This window comes from Akanthomyces muscarius, chromosome 1, assembly GCF_028009165.1.
Source record: "Akanthomyces muscarius strain Ve6 chromosome 1, whole genome shotgun sequence".
Classification (NCBI taxonomy): domain Eukaryota; kingdom Fungi; phylum Ascomycota; class Sordariomycetes; order Hypocreales; family Cordycipitaceae; genus Akanthomyces; species Akanthomyces muscarius.
In genome coordinates, this window is record NC_079241.1 from 1,677,266 (window position 1) to 1,693,934 (window position 16,669).

The following is a 16,669-nucleotide window of genomic DNA, read 5'->3' on the forward strand; positions in this document are numbered from 1 at the left end:
ATGGCATCCAAAGGTCAGCAGTGATTTGTTGGAATACGGACAGACTTTGCCCAGAACATCCCTCATCAGAATAAGCCGGGGATGTGCATCCCAAATTTCCCACAAATGCAAAGCCCAGGACAGCATGCACGTCGAAGGTTAACCTCCGGATCGTGAACATGCCAGCCGAGAGCGCTGCCATAGTTTTGGAAGTCGTCCACGGACTCGAGACAAACGTGCAAGCATTAGTGTTTTCGTGTGTGTCCATCACTCGCAGTAGCGACTTTTCCCGAGGGACATGACATTGGCCCGGCTGTACTAGTCGTGATTTGGCCGTAAAATTGGCGGGCCTGTGCCTCTGGGGACCGATCCCCGCGACACTTCGGGCTGAATTAGCGACTAATTAAGCAATAAAGTTTATGAGAAATGTGCCGACCAACCTCTGCGGTGGCTACAGAGTAAATTTGCCTGGTCGGCAGCCGTCGCGCCATCGCGCAAGCGCTAATACAGAGCCAGAAGCACTGGTCTAGCGCATATGAAGCTAGGAGCAGGTTTGCTTTATGCGTGCGGTACTTTATTTCGCCTACTAGGTTTGTCCCTTGTCTGTGCGATGACCTTTGATACGCCAGCTCTTCATGACGCAGTTGAGTACTCATGCGACGGGATTTTGTTGTTGTTGTTGTTGTTTTTCTTCCTGAAGTAGCGCCCTGGTGGGTGGAAAAGGCGAAGCTGAGTAGGGCTGTTAGGTGAGGGTCAATGTGGTCAGTTCACCGATTGAGGCCACCAGTATCCGTGAGCCAGGTATGCACGGAGTACAATGGGTCGAAGGCCCGAGCGAACTGTCACCAAATCGCCATACAGTAGCGTTCGAAGTTGCCCAGAGGCACTGCACCAGGTATCGGGACAGGTACAGCTGTCGGCCAAAGAAGCTTTCACTAAGATATTGTGGCTTTACCGTTATCTAAACTCTAGCACGAGCTGAACAATGTTTTGGCAGCCAACCTTCACGTCTTCGTGGGCAAGTAACAATTAAAATACTGCTGCGGAGCATATTACAGCCTATTCATTCAATACATTCAATACCTAGTGTGCTTCTGGGTTTCGTGTACCGCAGAGTCACACTGTGCAGGCCATGGCGACGGGACTACCAGGCGCTGTCTACCGTGGTTCAGTTTACACTTTCGAAGCGGAGGTGAAGAGACCCCGGCTCGCTACCCGCGCATCAATAACGGAGCGAATGACTGTCCCGATGAAGGCACAAGAGTCAGCGGTGGTGAAGTTTTGGCCGGAAGTGCTGGCAAGAATGCTGGCGACGCCGCTACCACGCTACTTCCGCCATACCCCATCGTCTCAAATCAGAAAGGACCGAAATATAATAAAATGATGTTGGCGCCGGGTACATTATGACCTAGTTACCGAATAGGCGATGGGAATAGCAACCGCCTGGATCAACAGGGGAGTTGCACGTCTTTTGTCTTGTTGCCAACCTAAAGACAGTTGTGCCGGACGGGTCCGGGCTGTTCAGCAGTGATGGAAAGCTCGGCAGCCATACACTGCTCTTCCAGGGAGAAATCAGGTCGGCGGCTCGACAGGAAGCTTCCTGCGGGTTGACAGTGCGCCATGAAGTGACAGAGTACATGCCGTCCATGTGCCAGACACCCACACCCGCGGGTAAGTCAAAGGCTCATTCCCATTTACTGTGTCGTGTAATTGCGACAGAATCCACTGCCTTCGTACAAAGACGAGATCAAACACCGTTTGTGGCTCAGTTTGCCTGGCAAGCCCTTTCTTTGGTCAGCATATTGCTCACGATGTACCACGTGAGGGTCGCGTCGAGCCAAGCCATGCGTTGACGAAGAAAAGACAATAGTGCGGTGGAATTATCGAAAATAAAAGAGACTTGGTCAATGATTGGAGTAGAATTCAGGACAGCTCTTTGTGAGTTGACATTACAGACCCCCAAAAAATGCGGCTTCCCAATTTGTGCCTTGGCTCGCGACGACGTTGGGCTTTGCGAAATGCATCGCGCGCTTCAGGTCTGCAATACATGACTGCCCTTTAATTCTACTAGACATCCTATACAGGGGTGAGACAAATGCAGAGACTCTTTGCAGCCAGTTGAGCCAAAGTACAGATTACGCTCATTTGCTTTGGGGCTTTTGTGCTTTGTGAGAGCCTTCAGACTCGCAGACATTACAGGGTCGGTCTGCCCATGGCTAATGATGGCGCGACAGTGCAGGCGACGCGCACCTTCTGACACACGCCGCGGTTGTCACGGCCGACGGGCTTTTTAGACCACTTGAATTGTATTATTATTTTTCAACGGCCCTTGCTTCCTGGCGGCGTGCAGATGATGAGCTGGTGTGTGGCCTTGGTTGCGCGCTTATGCTGACTGTACGAAGTTGTATCTGGCCGTTAAAGTTAGACCGCGGTCTACAGGCAAGCGGCGCACGATAGCATGCGGCAAAGTCTCAGATCACGCTACTAGAACGTCTCGTCATTCACGGTTTGCGAGTGTCGCAAGGTCCATCCACAGTGTAGACGGCAGCTTCAAAAGGTGAGCCGGGCGTGCCATGCTGAAGAGGATACTAAGAGGCTTATGAGGCTAGGCAAACCAATTCGAGGAAGCATCAAGGCTAGGCAAGCAAAGGGCTCGGGTAGACATCTCTACAGAGACTGTTTGCTTGTCTATATCAAATCGGACAAGATGGTGTAACGCTACTATAGCTTGGTTGTGAATGATGTCGTTATTTTATAGAATTAAAGTTATCGGTGATCTTAATATTAGAAAATCTGTTATCTTTTATTAGAAGTGTGTTTATCGCATTATATATAGTACTAGACGTACTCTTTTTAGATAGTCACTGCCCTTCCACAACTAGAGTGAAAACAGAGAGTAGATTTAAATTCTTCTAGTAACAAGGGATTTCTAATATCCTTTTACTTTACTAAAATATTAAGATACTTAAGATTAATTTCTATTTCCAAGTATAATTGTTAGTACAGGTAGGTATGTATTAATACGATATTCGGTGATAGAAAAGGTTGATTCGTGATGTTGCTAGTCTATGGTACAATACTCGTTTGTGGCCTCCCAGAGCTCTATTGAAGCCATCGTACAAAGGTGGGTCTATCAGTCATTTAGACCAATCCGAAGGCTCCATTCCTCGCCTCAGCCAGTCACTGCCACCAGAGGTTGGGCAGGCTGCAACAATAATAGAGCTACTAATATCTTTAAGGATAGTAGTAATACCATCATAAATTAGGCAGCTAAGTCGTTGACTGCGTGTCTAGGATAATGTGAACTGTGGCTAGAGCCTTCAACAATAATAGAGCTACTAATATCTTTAAGGATAGTAGTAATACCATCATAAATTAGGCAGCTAAGTCGTTGACTGCGTGTCTAGGATAATGTGAACTGTGGCTAGAGCCTTCAACAACGGGTCGTTTACCGGTTTCGAAACTGATTGTCACCTCTTGGTTATCTTTGGGCAACTGTACGAAGTAGAGGGCTGTCAATGACTCCTCTGATAACCGCATATCGTGTATTTTCTGATTGATTATGTTGAGTGCAACGTGAAGCGATCCGATATTAGTAGACGAGACGTCGAGAAACGTTTCCGATTCTCCTCCTAGCGTAAGCTCGAGAGCCACGTTATCGCAGTCACCAAAATAGCATCGAGCCGCAGAGAGAGGCATCATGTATCGCATTATGACAGCAGGCGTCGCACTGTCGAGTGCAGTGTAGAGTGGGCGGCAACAAGTACAGTGCCACGCACTCGCCTTGTTGGGTATCTGTGACCACAGGTGGATGGGTAATTTTCAACCCCTAACGCCAGAAGAGAAGTAGGTGGCAGGCGGCACATTTTTGCTTCCCAAAGCACGAATGTGTTGCACTTGCTCGGTCAACTCGCGTTTGATGACTTGCATCGTGTCTGCATCGCGGTGGCCGGCCTGCGCCGTGAGAAGCAACATGTCAGCTTCAAGAACGGCAATCTGCGCATCACGCTCTGCTACCTAAGCCTGAGCTCGAGTCTGCTGAATCACTTGCTCGCGTGTATGGCTGTCGTGCTTATGGTATGGTCTTCGGTTGCCCGTTGCAGTGCGGTCTGCTGCGTTCCAAGCCGGTGAGCTTCTTCTTGCTGATACACTCTGCCGTATCTTTAGCTTTGTCGCTGCTGTGCTGGCTGCTGCTGCTATAGATATTGCTGCTATTATTGTTATTTTGGCTTCTGTTATTTCTGTTGTTTCTGTGAACCTAGTCGATTTGGCAAGCCACTGCCTTGGTCACACTGCTTCAGATGCTCAAGAACGAGTCTATCCTTGGCATCACGGTCCACCTCGTCCGATTCGGGCGCAGCCGTCCTGGTAGACGCATTAGACATGGGCTCTAGCAAGACTGGACCTGGTTTTTGAGGTGTAGAAGGGTCCGTATTCTCCTTTTCTGGCACAGGTGTCGCCTCGACAGGCTTGGGCTTCTTTGTGCGTCCTTCGTGTAGATGGCGTAAGCTAAGGGGAGCTGAACCGGTCTTCGAGCTGCGTCTTCTTGACTTCGCGGAGCGTCATCAAATTATTGACTTCGGCGGGTTGAACAGCTCTGGTTGCGCTAGCTGCTGCTCGACGGCCTCGATATGGTTCTGTAGGATCACAGCCAGGTCATGCAGTGACTAATGCCTCTCTGCGAGCAGCGCACCTTCTTCTACATGGACCTCCGTGTCATCTTTGCTCAAATACTTTACATACTCTCGAGACGCCTTGTCGGCGTCGGCAAGCTTTTTTTACCGGTCCAACAGGTCATCTGCTCCGCCAGTTGCAACAAGGAACGGTCGCTGCTCTTTTCTTCATCTGCTCTCGACTTCTCAGGCAGCAACGATAGCAGCAAGCGCCAGCGCATTAGCAGAAGATCTAGCTGTGCTTCCGGTATTGACTGGAAGCTGGGCTACCAGATAAAGAAGCAAGAGTCGTCGGGCTTCACCTTGTCGAGTCTGCCTGGCTGTATGACTGCTGGCGCGCCAGACCATGGTGGTGGCGGAAAAGGCGGGGAAGCAAGCGGCTGGAAGCTTGCAAAGAAAACTGCTCCAAAGCCCAAGTACGACCAGCATTCATTGCTTGGCTACGTGGCATCAGACTCGAAGAAGCTACGACAGCGCAGCAGCCGCCGCGGTTCTCGGTCGCCTCTTCTCAGTAAGTTCCGCCGTGAAGACGGCACGCCCGGCCATTGACCCGAGCCTCGTGACTGAGACTCGATGGCACCATTGCCAGTCGAAATTTCCAAACATGATGCCCAGGAGCATCCTTTGACCTCAAGGCGCTGACTTTGTAACCCAGCCTTTGCCAAATCAGCCTCCAACATCCACGCGCGGCGGCGTTGCTCAATTGCCAATATGTGAAATGTCGGAATGACGGCGGGAGGCGCTCGCTGGAGAGTAGACGCAATTTTGTTTTTGGATAGATTTGATTGATGCCGAGTGCGGAAAGTTGGCGAAGAGCTGCATGAGCAGACGGCGGCGCCGGTCGTTCTGCATCCTGGTTTAGGCTGAGCCTGTTCGTAAGGGGCGTATGTCTGAATGCCGGCTCGTAGCAAGTGGAAGTATTCATAGGGTGATGGTAATGAGGTTGATAACCTTGAAACTTGTTGATTGGCCGCCTGTTATAGAGGCCATCTGGCACGTGTCTGGACGGCACGCTGATCCGTACCTTGTCTACCTTGTGAGGGCTAGTCTTTTACAGGCACGATAGCACCAACACTTTCTGTGGTGCTTATGCCACGAGCATCAGTATGCGCCATTTTCTGATGGAAGCTGTGTTTCGAGAGGGTTGTCGCACTTTTCGTAATCCTCCATCTGCGGTAACCTCATCTCGCGTACAATAACAACTGCAAGCTGCACCACAAAGTATGCGAGGTCGGGTGGCAGCCACTCTGTGAGCAACCAATGCGGTTAAAGAGGGCCCAGCTATTCACTGGTCATTCACGGCAAAACGCGGTCGACGCACGCCCTCTCCCGTCGCACCGAATCTGCTTTGTACCCGTAGCCTTTCCACGGGCAAAAGAAGCGGTGCCGAAAAAGAACTCCTCAAAGACAAAGGCGAAAACGAGTTACGCCGCGTATGCATCGAGCTTGGTGCCGAAAAGAACGTCTGAAATACAATGATGAGAAAGAGTTGCGTCGTGTGCGCACCAAGTTTGAACAAGAGAAGCATCTGCTCGCCCAAATTGGTTAGTTTTGCGTTGGTGAAGTGAAGAGGAGAGCACCTACACGCACCACTGCGTACGGCGCCGCGGCCAAATACGGCGTGCCTATGTTGTGGCGAAGGGTATTCCAAGTCACCGGGCGCTGGGCTATGAGGCAGTGAGCAAAATGGCCGAGGGAGAAACGGGAGTATTGGTTGGGGCTCACAGATCGATCGATGTGTAGTGGACGCGCAGACGCCGAATCGTGGCCTAACACGGCACTGTGGTAGGAAGGTGATAAATGGGTCACAAACACTGCCGACCAATAGGAAGCCAGGCCTCTGTCCATGGCCGCCGTAAATTTGGCAGTAACGTTAATTGGCCCGTTGCAACTTACTGAGTACTCAGTTTCAAGAGTGTCTCCATTCAGATTGGCCAGGGATGAAGACTACATCGTCACACCGAAGGTGACATGTTCGTGACTAAGAAACAGCGCAGATTCTAGAAGAAATTCTCTCAGCCAGAAATCAGGCCAAGCTTGAGCTTGTCATCGAAACCGACCCCTTCCAGAAGGCTGTGTTGAACGGTCGTCAACTAGCTCTGAAGATTTCCGCCAACTCGCTCCTTGATCTTAAACATCCCAGTCAAGGCCAATTTTCTTCGGAAGGCCAAGGGCGCCAATACGATCTCCGCATCTGGGCGATCGTCACAGCCATCTCCGTTCAGGCAGCCTGTGCAAAAGTACTGGTACAGCCCATTCAGCCAGCGTAATTACCCGCGTTTGTACAAGCATCACGACTTTTTGCTTTGGCCAACTAGCACCCGCCATCGCAGCCGTCGACGAAAACGTCGATCGATGGTCGTTACGGTGCCCATGACTCGGGCAGTGAACGGTCAGCGAACGCGGCTTGCCCGAAGAATTCAATTCTTCAATTTTTGGAGAAGGCTCATCACTGCTCAGCTTCTGGGCCTCAACTTGTTTCGGGGAATCTCGACCCAGGGCTTGACTGGGTCTTCTCTGAGGGTTTGCTGGCCACCGCCACCGAGCCACCAGCGCATCTATACGCAGAACAGTGGTGAAGGATATTAAAGCAAACCTAGCCTTTTTCTTTCTACAAAAAAAACGCAAAATAGGAAAGCTACTTTATATTCAGATGCATGCATACAAGACGTCCGAGTCGTCAGTGCCACGAGATCGGCCGCCTGCGCGCAGACGCGAAGATGGTGTCCAACTGCGGTTTTCGCACACATTACATACTGAAGGACGCCGACTCGCGCGACACGCAGAGCATCAAAGTCGAAGTCAGGCGGAGCCCTACCACGCTACCATTACAAAGCGCCTCGCAATCGACCGTAGGTCGGCAGACGAAGCAATGACTCCGAAAGAGAGACAAGATTCGCAGATCGTAGGAAAAGTCAAAACATTGCAGACATGTCCGTCACGAAGGGAAGGACAATCAGTTTTAATTTCCTTGAGTACATCTGCAGTGAACCAATACTTCTGACGCACCGCCGTGGAGTTGTTTGAGCCGACAGCAATTGCTCTACTAATCTGTTATTGTTAGTGGTGCCGAATGCGCGGCCTACGTCGCCGCGGCGACTAGAGACATTGCCTGTCTGCCAAGTCTACGCAACACCGAAATGGCGACCAGTAGAATTTCGGCACTGAACATGCTGCCGGTGTTGCCGTCCTCATCAAAGACATTGTTGGTCCCCAGAGTCTGCGCACCACTGCTACCTGTCTAACTGTAGAGGATCGATAGCGGCTTGGCAAGTTGGCTAGAGGCATAGGCTAGGTCCTAACAACGTGCCGCTCTCGCAAGCGATGCCGCCCTTAATTGGCACAATGAAGCGGCCGCCGTGCTAGACGCATAGCCAGAAGACCTGGGAATATGCGACAGGGTAGTCAACAATGGGACTGGATACTTTTTACTTTGCTCTTTTCTACTTCTTTCGCTAGGTCATGAAGATCTGTACTTCTACGAGCCGCGATTTGATCTTATCCGGAAATTGAGTAACTCGCGTCGAATCTAGCGGTTTGAGCCGAATACAGGCGCTGGCGGCTCTCACCGCCAAGCAGTGCAAGCCAGTCATTCGCGCGACCTGCTAGACGGATATTGAGAGCCTCAACGGGTCATCGTGAGCCAAAATCCAACCGGACTCATCGACTGACACTGCATTTACGCGTAGGTCTTGCTTTTCCTTTCTCAGTCAAGATTTTCAGTGAATTATATGCGTGATGAAGCGCGCCGTGTAGATAACAGCGGTGCGAGCGATACTGTTCCAGCTCCATGCATACATAGACCGCATTAGACGGCACAGTCGTCCAGAATGTACTTACTGATAGCGTCTCGTTGGGCCTACTAAATATGGATCTGTTCGCTGACTGTCATTGTCTGAGTGATGATGGTTACATCCTGGAGGTGAAAGAGGTATTTGTGCCGAAAAGAAATGCTTCGAGTATTCGGAGCACAGAGATACAAAATTGCAGGAGTAATATAACAATCATGAAACATATATGGGTTGCGGAAGTTCCGAGCTGATTCCCAGGATAAATCTAAAACTGAAGTAGCCGAAGGTCTTCTTCACGATACAAAAACTGCGTGCCTGCCACGACGGCGAGGGAGGCTATCCCACGCAACATTAGCTCTCTTGCTCGAGCTCGGCATCCGCCTGCTTCTATAGTTATTGTCTTCTTTATCCTTTTCATACCCGTTTCCGTAGTCTTTGTAGTCCGCTGCAGTCGCATATAGAGTTTGGCGGTTGGAGTGGTGCAACATGATCCCTAGTCGCACCACGTGTTGACAGGATCCGACTTGAGCTCGAGTGGCGACGCGGGCTTCGGGATCGACTTTGCTCGGCGGGCTTTTCCACCGGCTTCGTAGGCAAGCTCGGCGTCGCAGGCAAGCTCGGCTTCGTAGGCAAGCTCAGCGTCGCCTTGACAGGTTCTAGTTTTGGCTCGGGTGGCGGCGCGGCTTCGGGATCGACTTTGCTCGCAGCTTCTGCAGCTTGCGTTGCTTGATGGCGGCGGCGTTGGGATTGATTTGCTTGGCGGTTTTTTTTAACTGGCTTCGCAGGCAAGCTTGGCGTTGCCTTGACAGGTTCTGGGTTTGGCTCGGGCGACAGCGCGAGCTTCGGGATCGATAATATTCGCAGCTCCTGCAGCTTGCGTTCCTGGCGGCAAGTTCTGCCTCGAACGTGCCTCTCCTGCTCGTCGCTGCTGCTGTTGGCGACTTCGCTTGGTGCGACAGGCACAACAATTCAACCCAGCAGTGGCCCGCAGCCACTATCATTGCCTGTAGCGCTGCAAACGGCCCCCATCGGATCTCGGGCGTCTCGATTTGACGCCACCAGTACAGATCTGGCTAGTACATGGGCTGTTGCAGTTGCCGACACCGACAAGAAGCTGAGTGCCACTAGATTAGCTGAGCCCGGCAACATGGGACGCCAGCTGGTAGAAAGAGGCTTTTCGGCAGTCGATGCCCAGCATGTGACTAAGTAAACTTGACGACGAGTTTATGCACCTCACGATGCGTTCCTGGCGGCAAGTTCTGCTGCGGGATCGGCTTTGCTCGCAGCTCCTGCAGCTTGCGTTCCTTATCGGCAGGTTCTGCTTCGGCCGTGAGCCTGTCCTGCTCGGGCTGCAGCTGCTGGCGGATGCGCCCGCTCTCTTCCTTGAGCTGGTGCCTCTCGAAACTTGTCACGACATGATAAATGCGTGAAATTTAGTGGGATCAAGCGTGAGGATTGTGGCCATCAGCGAGGTGACGGATCAGTGGACGGGGCGCCGTGCACAAATTCTTGCACAAGTGTGGCGCTTCTCAACCTGTTAGTCAGCTTTTAAGCCAATCAAAAGCTAAGACTCACAACCAACACATTTACCTCGAGAGCCACAGCACCAGCGCCCCCATTGGCCAGTCAGCAGTCAGTGCAGTGGCCACTGACCCCATTTGAGCCCCACTACAACCACCAAAAAAAAACAAGCGGAATGATGGATGAAATAACGCAAAAGATAATATCGAATCGTCAAAAAAGATGTGCCCTCGGCGAGACTCGAACTCGCGATATTCGGATAGCCCAATGTTTAATTGGATCATATCTCTATGAGACCGACGCCATACTAGAATCGGAGTTAGGAATTGAACTCGAGGTTGTGGGGCTTGTGACTTGACTTACACCAACTAGACCACGAAGGCTTTTTGTTGAAAAGGCCGTCATTTATTCTTTTACATAAAATGTTTCACATCAGAGTGCGGTGTACACCCGACTTGCCGTCTTCTACAGAGAGTATCCGGCCGAGTGCCAGTGCAAACTGTACAATGGTTGTGAAGCCCTTTGCCTATTGTCGCCACTGTGGAAAAGGGGTTTAGTTGTCGTACACAAGGGACTCGTACACAAGGGACTAACTAAAGAGACGTGCGGGCGCCGCTCGAATGCAAGCCACGGCCAGGCGACTGGTGTTACATCGATCGCGCCGAGCAAAAGCCTGGCGAGACTGCTGAGTACAGCCATGGAAAAGTTGTACTTGCATGACTAGAATTGGACGACGAATGACCTGCAACATTGAACAGACCAAATTCCTCTTACCAAGAATTGAACTAGCACAACCCAGATTCAGAGTCCACAAGATTGGTCTTGGTATGTAGAGTCCGTCAACTTTTCGCATTCTATTGTCGGTGCAGACATGTGGCATGAGAAGGGCTGCCGTTGCAACGTGTTCAGTAACACAGGAGTGCCTTTTGATCTCAATGTTTACGCGACGCCTGTGCCCTGCGCACGTATCTGGCTAGGCGAATTACAAATGCTATGCCAAGAGCCTCGATCAGGCTGCTTGATTTCATGGTAAACCTTGCCTTTTTCTGCCATGAGCGGCTGACCGCGCCGCAGATCGTACTTGTATGGAGCCATCTGTCTTTGCCATGCTCGCCACCGTGTTCTGCGAGCCGCAAGTGCGAAATTGCAATCATTCATCTCTTTGCTCTCCATCACCGTGACGTGCTCGCCAGGAAAAACGCCTTTTTTTTTCTTGCTCACGGTTGAATTGATCTACCAGTAGTGCTAGTTAGCCGCTAGGCACCTGAGGGCATGGCTGACTACCTACCTAAGTGGGGATGCTATTCACTCGCGTCCCGCCCTAATAATCCGTGGCCCACAGACCGTGCGTGCCTGGGTGAGCAAAGCCGCAAGGGTATCCGTACGGTGTTAGGTGATTGAACGATTTGGGCGCAATACGAAGAGCTCGTGTCTCAAAATAGATGGAATGTGGACCATAACCATGTGCATCTATCCACCGCTGCCGAAGTCTGGGGTAATTTGGCGTTGCGGCTGTCATGTCACCATTCGAATGCCGGCAACCGCTCGAAAACAACCACTCATGGCCGTGCGAAACATAGAAAAGGAAATAATTTTTCTTGGTGCGCCCCAAGTCCTCTTGTACCACCGACCAGAACCCTAGAGCCCACTCACACCACTGAGCTCTGGGCCCTAATTTGCTCTCTTAAGTGGGGCTTATCTGTCAGGCCAAAGGTAGTTCCCGGACAGAGAAACGGCACTCCTGTCCAACCTTCAACACTATGCTAACTTACAAAGAGACTGGAAGCTGTGAGAGTGTTGCAAAGTAGTTGAAAAAAGCTGCGAAGCACATTTCTGTATGACCTTGGGATTTAACAATATTTTGTAAAAAAATAAAACATGCATGGATTGGCAAACAACGGTGGCTGCTTGTCACGATCCTGACCTGCACTTCGACAGCTCCCGACGAAGACTGTCGACGCGAGGAACAAGTTTGGACCACTTTTCCACGCACAACCAAGCATGCCGGGGCTGGTGGACCAATCAGAGCCATGCATTGCATGCGAGTGTAAAGGACCCCGTTTTACGCACACTTTACCGTCTTGGACTGTCTTGTAGCTGGCATTTTCTTCTTACCAGACACGATACATTCGTTGACAGGACACCTTACAATTCCACATTCAGAAACGCCTGAAATTTTCCAAGTTCAACAACATCACTACACACAAATCGCAATGTCGTCTTATAGTGATGCCAACGCCTCGTCTTCCGAGAAGACCCTTGAGGAGAACGCCTCTCCAGCCCCCAGCCGTAAGCAACGTTGTGCTACAAAGCATTAGGCATTAATAACTAATTCTGTAGGCCGCCCCTTGTCGGAAATCAGCGCCAACGCCCGCAAGCCCAATCGGGAAATTGGCCAGCTCAAGCGCCGCGCCGATAACACCGATGCAACGCCGCCGAAGCGTCGCAACGGAACCGCCGTGCCCGCCACCTCCGCCGAGTCTTCCAGTGCCGTTGCGGTCGCCGTTGAGGTTGCCCCTGATACTGGCGATGGGGTAGTCATTGAGACTGCCGTCGAGGAGGCCGTGGATGGCTCAGTCACCTTGGTCGTTGATAGCAACGAAGGCGACCGGACCATCGTCCAGAAGCCCTTTCAGGACAGTAACGGCCACTGGAGAGTCGGCCCGCAGCCACGGGCTGCACATTCTGATCGTGTTACGTCTTGGCCGATGAAGTGGGCACTGCTTTTGGTCAAAGAAACTGTCCAGAGGAATTCCCGCAACGCCGACGCCAAGGTCCCTGGCGTCACCGAAGACGAGCTCGCAGAGAACAAGAAGATGCTGCAAGAGAGCTTGAAAGATCGGTTCGTATAGTATACCAACGATCATATTCAATTATTCTGTGACTATATCGGCAAGCCGACATTATGCACCCCGGGCCCAATGTCGCCATCTCTCGAAGCGGCGTACCATTTTTCAAGGCTAGGTGGTTTAATACGCTATCATACACCTACCAACGCCTACTTTGTCTCTACAGTCTTGAATTTGGTGAAGAAAAACCATCCGTTGATTGTCCTGCCCCTTATTGCCGTAATCCTGAATGCCGCCAGGGTTCAGGATGCTAATAGACGCACAGGCATCAGACAATGGGCCTTCAATGCATTGTCGAACTCTGCCACTATGCACATTGTTTTTAGTGCCACACTGGAAAAGAAGGCAAGGTTCGAGACATGGCACAAGCTCGACAAGTCAGGTCAACGCGATCACTTGGAAGCTATGCGCACTGGCATTCTTGGTGACAGTATGTCGAAGAAGGTCGACTCGATAGCAACGACCAAGATCTTCCGGGCCCCGTCTCTTCATAACACCACGTCGCATGAGTATCAGCAAACGATTGCGATGGATTGGGACAGGGAGTACAGCACTTACCTGCGTATCGCGCGCAAATTCGAGGTGACTAGAAGCGAATTTGAGTTTCTATTTACTATCTCATCTAAGCGTCGGCCTGGCAAACGAATCTTCTACCCATTTTGGCACGCTTCTCGGCCACAGGCAGACGAAATAAAATGGGACTGGTGCGATATATATCACCTAGCGCAGCGAATGCTGCACCGCATGCGAAGCGACTGCAACAGGCATGGTGAAGACGCAGGGCTAGGCGAGAAGATTGTGGACGAAAAAGTACTCGTTTACTGGATGGTGTCCCTATTCTGCAACCAGGTTCAAAAGCAAAAAAAGGACATGCCCTACACTTCTCTGGATGCGCTGCTGGAAGCGAATCTTGACCGATGGAATTGCCCAATTGTCCCCTGGGTTGGACATGTTTTCTCAGCGTCTCTCTGCAAAGGGCCCGATCATGGTCTTGCTATGCGTTTTGGAATCAGGCAAGGGGCTATTCGTGCGACATTTGATCCGCTACTCGACATCGACATGGCGCAAAGTACTATCACGATCGACGCACATTCCACCAACATTGCAATGTGGAATTGGGAGAGCGAAGCTTGGCCTTCGGTCCGGGCTATACTCGCAGACGTGCCTCTGTCACATTCACTATGGAAGATTGATAAGGCCTTGGGCGATTGCATCTGGCGAACGCACACGGGCGGTGATCAGTCGGCGGGATCAATTATGCCCACCCCTGCCTTTGACATCCCACTTTTGCCCATTGATCACTGGCTTTCTAGGTCAAGCATTGCGCCCCAATGTCACCAAAAGCAATGCGAGGATAGTGAGTTTTCTAGCATTAGTGAGCTGGTATACCACTATCGACAAGTCCATGCTGCTGTGGGCAATGAGCTATACAGTCCGCAGTGCGATGATGTCGCCACACTTGCAGATCAGGAAGTCATCAACATGGAATACTGGAAAAACAGGATCAACGGCAAGCTCATTTGCGACTGGCCGGACTGTGGCAAGAGTTTCCTCAGCAAGCAGGATCTCGGCGACCATCAAAACACACATTCCGGTGCGCGGCCATACGTATGCTCTACGTGTCAGCTCGCCCTGTTATCGGCCAAGAATTTGCGCAGTCATGAGAAGACCCATAATAAGCCTATTGCCTGCCCATGGCCAGGCTGCAAGATGACCTTCACTCACCCATCGGGGCTTGAGCCGCATCATAATAGACATACAGGCCAAAAAGACTTCCGCTGCGATGTGCCCGGTTGTGCCCAGGCATTTTACGGCAAAGGCGATCTGGCCAGGCACAAGAGGAACGACCATGGAACGCGTGCTAAGCCGACTTGCGACTTTACAGGATGTGGCAAGACGTTCGCGCGATCCGATGGGCTGCTTAGACATCAAAGAAACGTCCACGCGGCGTGGTATGAGGAGAAGCGTGGGCAATCCTAGGTCACGGCTTGATCCCGAAGGGAATTCAACTCAACTCCGAGGGAAACCTCACATACCAACCATCAATCTACCATCTGTCTATATATAGAGGGAAACCTCGACTATATACACTTCTTTCTGGTTGGTTTCGGCCTTTACTCCCTGGTTGGTTTCGGCCTTTACTTCTTTCTGGTTGGCTTCGGCCTTTACTCCCTGGTTGGCTTCGGCCTTACTTCTTTCTGGTTGGTTTCGGCCTTTACTTCTTTCTGGTTGGCGTCGGCCTTTACTCCCTGGTTGGCTTCATGCCCGGCTTCGGCCAAAAATCGCGGATGGCCTAGCCGAGCCAGCAGGCAACTTGTTGCCGGGGGTTAGAATCCCTCTCCGTTTAGGCTACTTGTCCCGAGATTCTGTCTCACGGGTCTATACCTTCTCTTGCCAACGTGTTATTCTTCAGCTCGCCAGAGCTTGACCCGAGCATCTGCCAACTGCCACTTTGACTGGTCTACGCGAAACATTGACTTGAATTATCGAGCATAGAATACAGCTCAGGCCTCTCGGTCATCTATCTACGGTCATGTTCTCGTTGCGCTGCATTTCGCAACAAGAGATACGTCCACGCTGACTCTTCGACTAACATAGCCAAAGGTACAATGACCCGGCGCACAAACACAGCACAGTTGCAGCAGTCTTACCGTTTCGAGTTTTCCTGTAATACGGCCAAGCTATTGGTATCAACATCCCCCCCCCACCTCGATATCTTCCGACATGCCCGAGCAGGCCCGCCGATAGAGCTGCTGCATAGTAAAGTCCGCTAAGCTAGCAACATCTCTGGTCTTAAAGCAGAAAGTAAGTGGCCGTCGATACGAAGTATGGACGTGAAAGAAAATGAGATTTCATGCTTACTGAAATGTTCTGTCACTATCGAGGGTAGAAGAACGTATTTAAACATCGGCTCCTTGTTTTCGGAAACAGGTGCGTGGTAGTAAACTCAATTGTGGCGACGCAGAGACGTCCCGTCATAACTCGTATTATATTACATGGTCTTTAATCCCCACATCAGAATGGGTCCCATTGGCCCGTATTTGGCCGTTTGGCAGGCCATGTGGTCGCTATGTGACCCAAGTGGGCATGCGCTGCCCGACCTACTTCCAGGTCAGCGACCGGGAATTGGTCCCGGGTGAGATATCTGCACAATTGTGAGCACATTCATTAAACAGAAGACACAGAATAAATAGACAGTGGCTGATTCCTTTACTCCCGGCATCTCGAGTGGCCGTTTCAGCAATATTTCATATCTACGGCGAGTCGGAACTTATCTATGGTTGTACTGAACATGCGAGATAGTAACGTGCTGCAACCGATAGGAAGTCTATGCAATGATCTATGAGTGAGGGCCATTTTTACTTCTAGCTGTTGCTTACTTCCAGGGAAGATGCTGCCTACAGGCGCACAATTCTTCAGCCCTATCGCATCAGTGGTTCCGAAGCACAAATACTCAAGGGCGGTTGAACATTGCAACGAAAGCTTGAGGCTAAAGCACATACAGTATACGAATTCACAACAAGGTTCAAGTCATTTCGAATGATTGTTATTACTGTTGCCGTCATGAAGGGGTGCTCGGTCCAGCCTTCGTCGGCAAACCGCCGTCTTGTTGCTGTAATTCTCATCAAGGCACTAGATAAGTCGAATTGTAACCTTCAAGCAAGTTTTGAGAAGCTTTGACACACGCCGAACCAAGCCCGCTGTGCGCCAGTTGCGAAGACTGCGACTGAGTAATGATCAAAACCTGGTTCAAATACGCTGGGAAGCCTCTTGCCTAATAAAAACTCTTTGTTTGTTGGTACTGAGGAATCCTCCTGTAGAAGCATCGTTTTAATTGCAGGCTTTGTGCCTCGTT

At 51.0% G+C, this 16,669-nt stretch overlaps 6 protein-coding genes across 6 annotated transcripts; 4 read left to right on the forward strand and 2 right to left on the reverse strand.

The window, feature by feature from the left end:
- Positions 1 to 4,682: 4,682 nt before the first annotated feature.
- On the forward strand, positions 4,683 to 5,201 carry LMH87_005521 (uncharacterized protein; the record flags this gene model as incomplete). Its single annotated transcript, XM_056203255.1, has 1 exon — positions 4,683 to 5,201. One exon carries the CDS (start codon positions 4,683 to 4,685, stop codon positions 5,199 to 5,201), a length of 519 nt encoding a protein of 172 aa, XP_056058732.1.
- A 552-nt stretch (positions 5,202 to 5,753) lies between these two features.
- Positions 5,754 to 6,577, reverse strand: LMH87_005522 (uncharacterized protein; the record flags this gene model as incomplete). The annotated part of the gene is made up of 5 exons (XM_056203256.1): positions 5,754 to 5,899; positions 6,159 to 6,180; positions 6,237 to 6,319; positions 6,378 to 6,421; positions 6,549 to 6,577. 5 exons carry the CDS (start codon positions 6,575 to 6,577, stop codon positions 5,754 to 5,756), a joined length of 324 nt encoding a protein of 107 aa, XP_056058733.1.
- Positions 6,578 to 7,372: 795 nt separating this feature from the next.
- On the forward strand, positions 7,373 to 7,947 carry LMH87_005523 (uncharacterized protein; the record flags this gene model as incomplete). The annotated part of the gene is made up of 3 exons (XM_056203258.1): positions 7,373 to 7,504; positions 7,807 to 7,857; positions 7,915 to 7,947. 3 exons carry the CDS (start codon positions 7,373 to 7,375, stop codon positions 7,945 to 7,947), a joined length of 216 nt encoding a protein of 71 aa, XP_056058734.1.
- Positions 7,948 to 10,490: 2,543 nt separating this feature from the next.
- Positions 10,491 to 11,527, reverse strand: LMH87_005524 (uncharacterized protein; the record flags this gene model as incomplete). Its single annotated transcript, XM_056203259.1, has 6 exons — positions 10,491 to 10,502; positions 10,559 to 10,684; positions 10,739 to 10,749; positions 11,186 to 11,197; positions 11,253 to 11,265; positions 11,489 to 11,527. 6 exons carry the CDS (start codon positions 11,525 to 11,527, stop codon positions 10,491 to 10,493), a joined length of 213 nt encoding a protein of 70 aa, XP_056058735.1.
- Positions 11,528 to 12,177: 650 nt separating this feature from the next.
- LMH87_005525 (uncharacterized protein) lies at positions 12,178 to 12,816 on the forward strand (the record flags this gene model as incomplete). Its single annotated transcript, XM_056203260.1, has 2 exons — positions 12,178 to 12,253; positions 12,305 to 12,816. 2 exons carry the CDS (start codon positions 12,178 to 12,180, stop codon positions 12,814 to 12,816), a joined length of 588 nt encoding a protein of 195 aa, XP_056058736.1.
- Positions 12,817 to 13,122: 306 nt separating this feature from the next.
- On the forward strand, positions 13,123 to 16,103 carry LMH87_005526 (uncharacterized protein; the record flags this gene model as incomplete). Its single annotated transcript, XM_056203261.1, has 6 exons — positions 13,123 to 14,407; positions 14,576 to 14,765; positions 15,613 to 15,618; positions 15,704 to 15,744; positions 15,833 to 15,968; positions 16,055 to 16,103. The coding sequence occupies 6 exons, from the start codon at positions 13,123 to 13,125 to the stop codon at positions 16,101 to 16,103; spliced, it is 1,707 nt and encodes a 568-aa protein (XP_056058737.1).
- Positions 16,104 to 16,669: the final 566 nt, after the last annotated feature.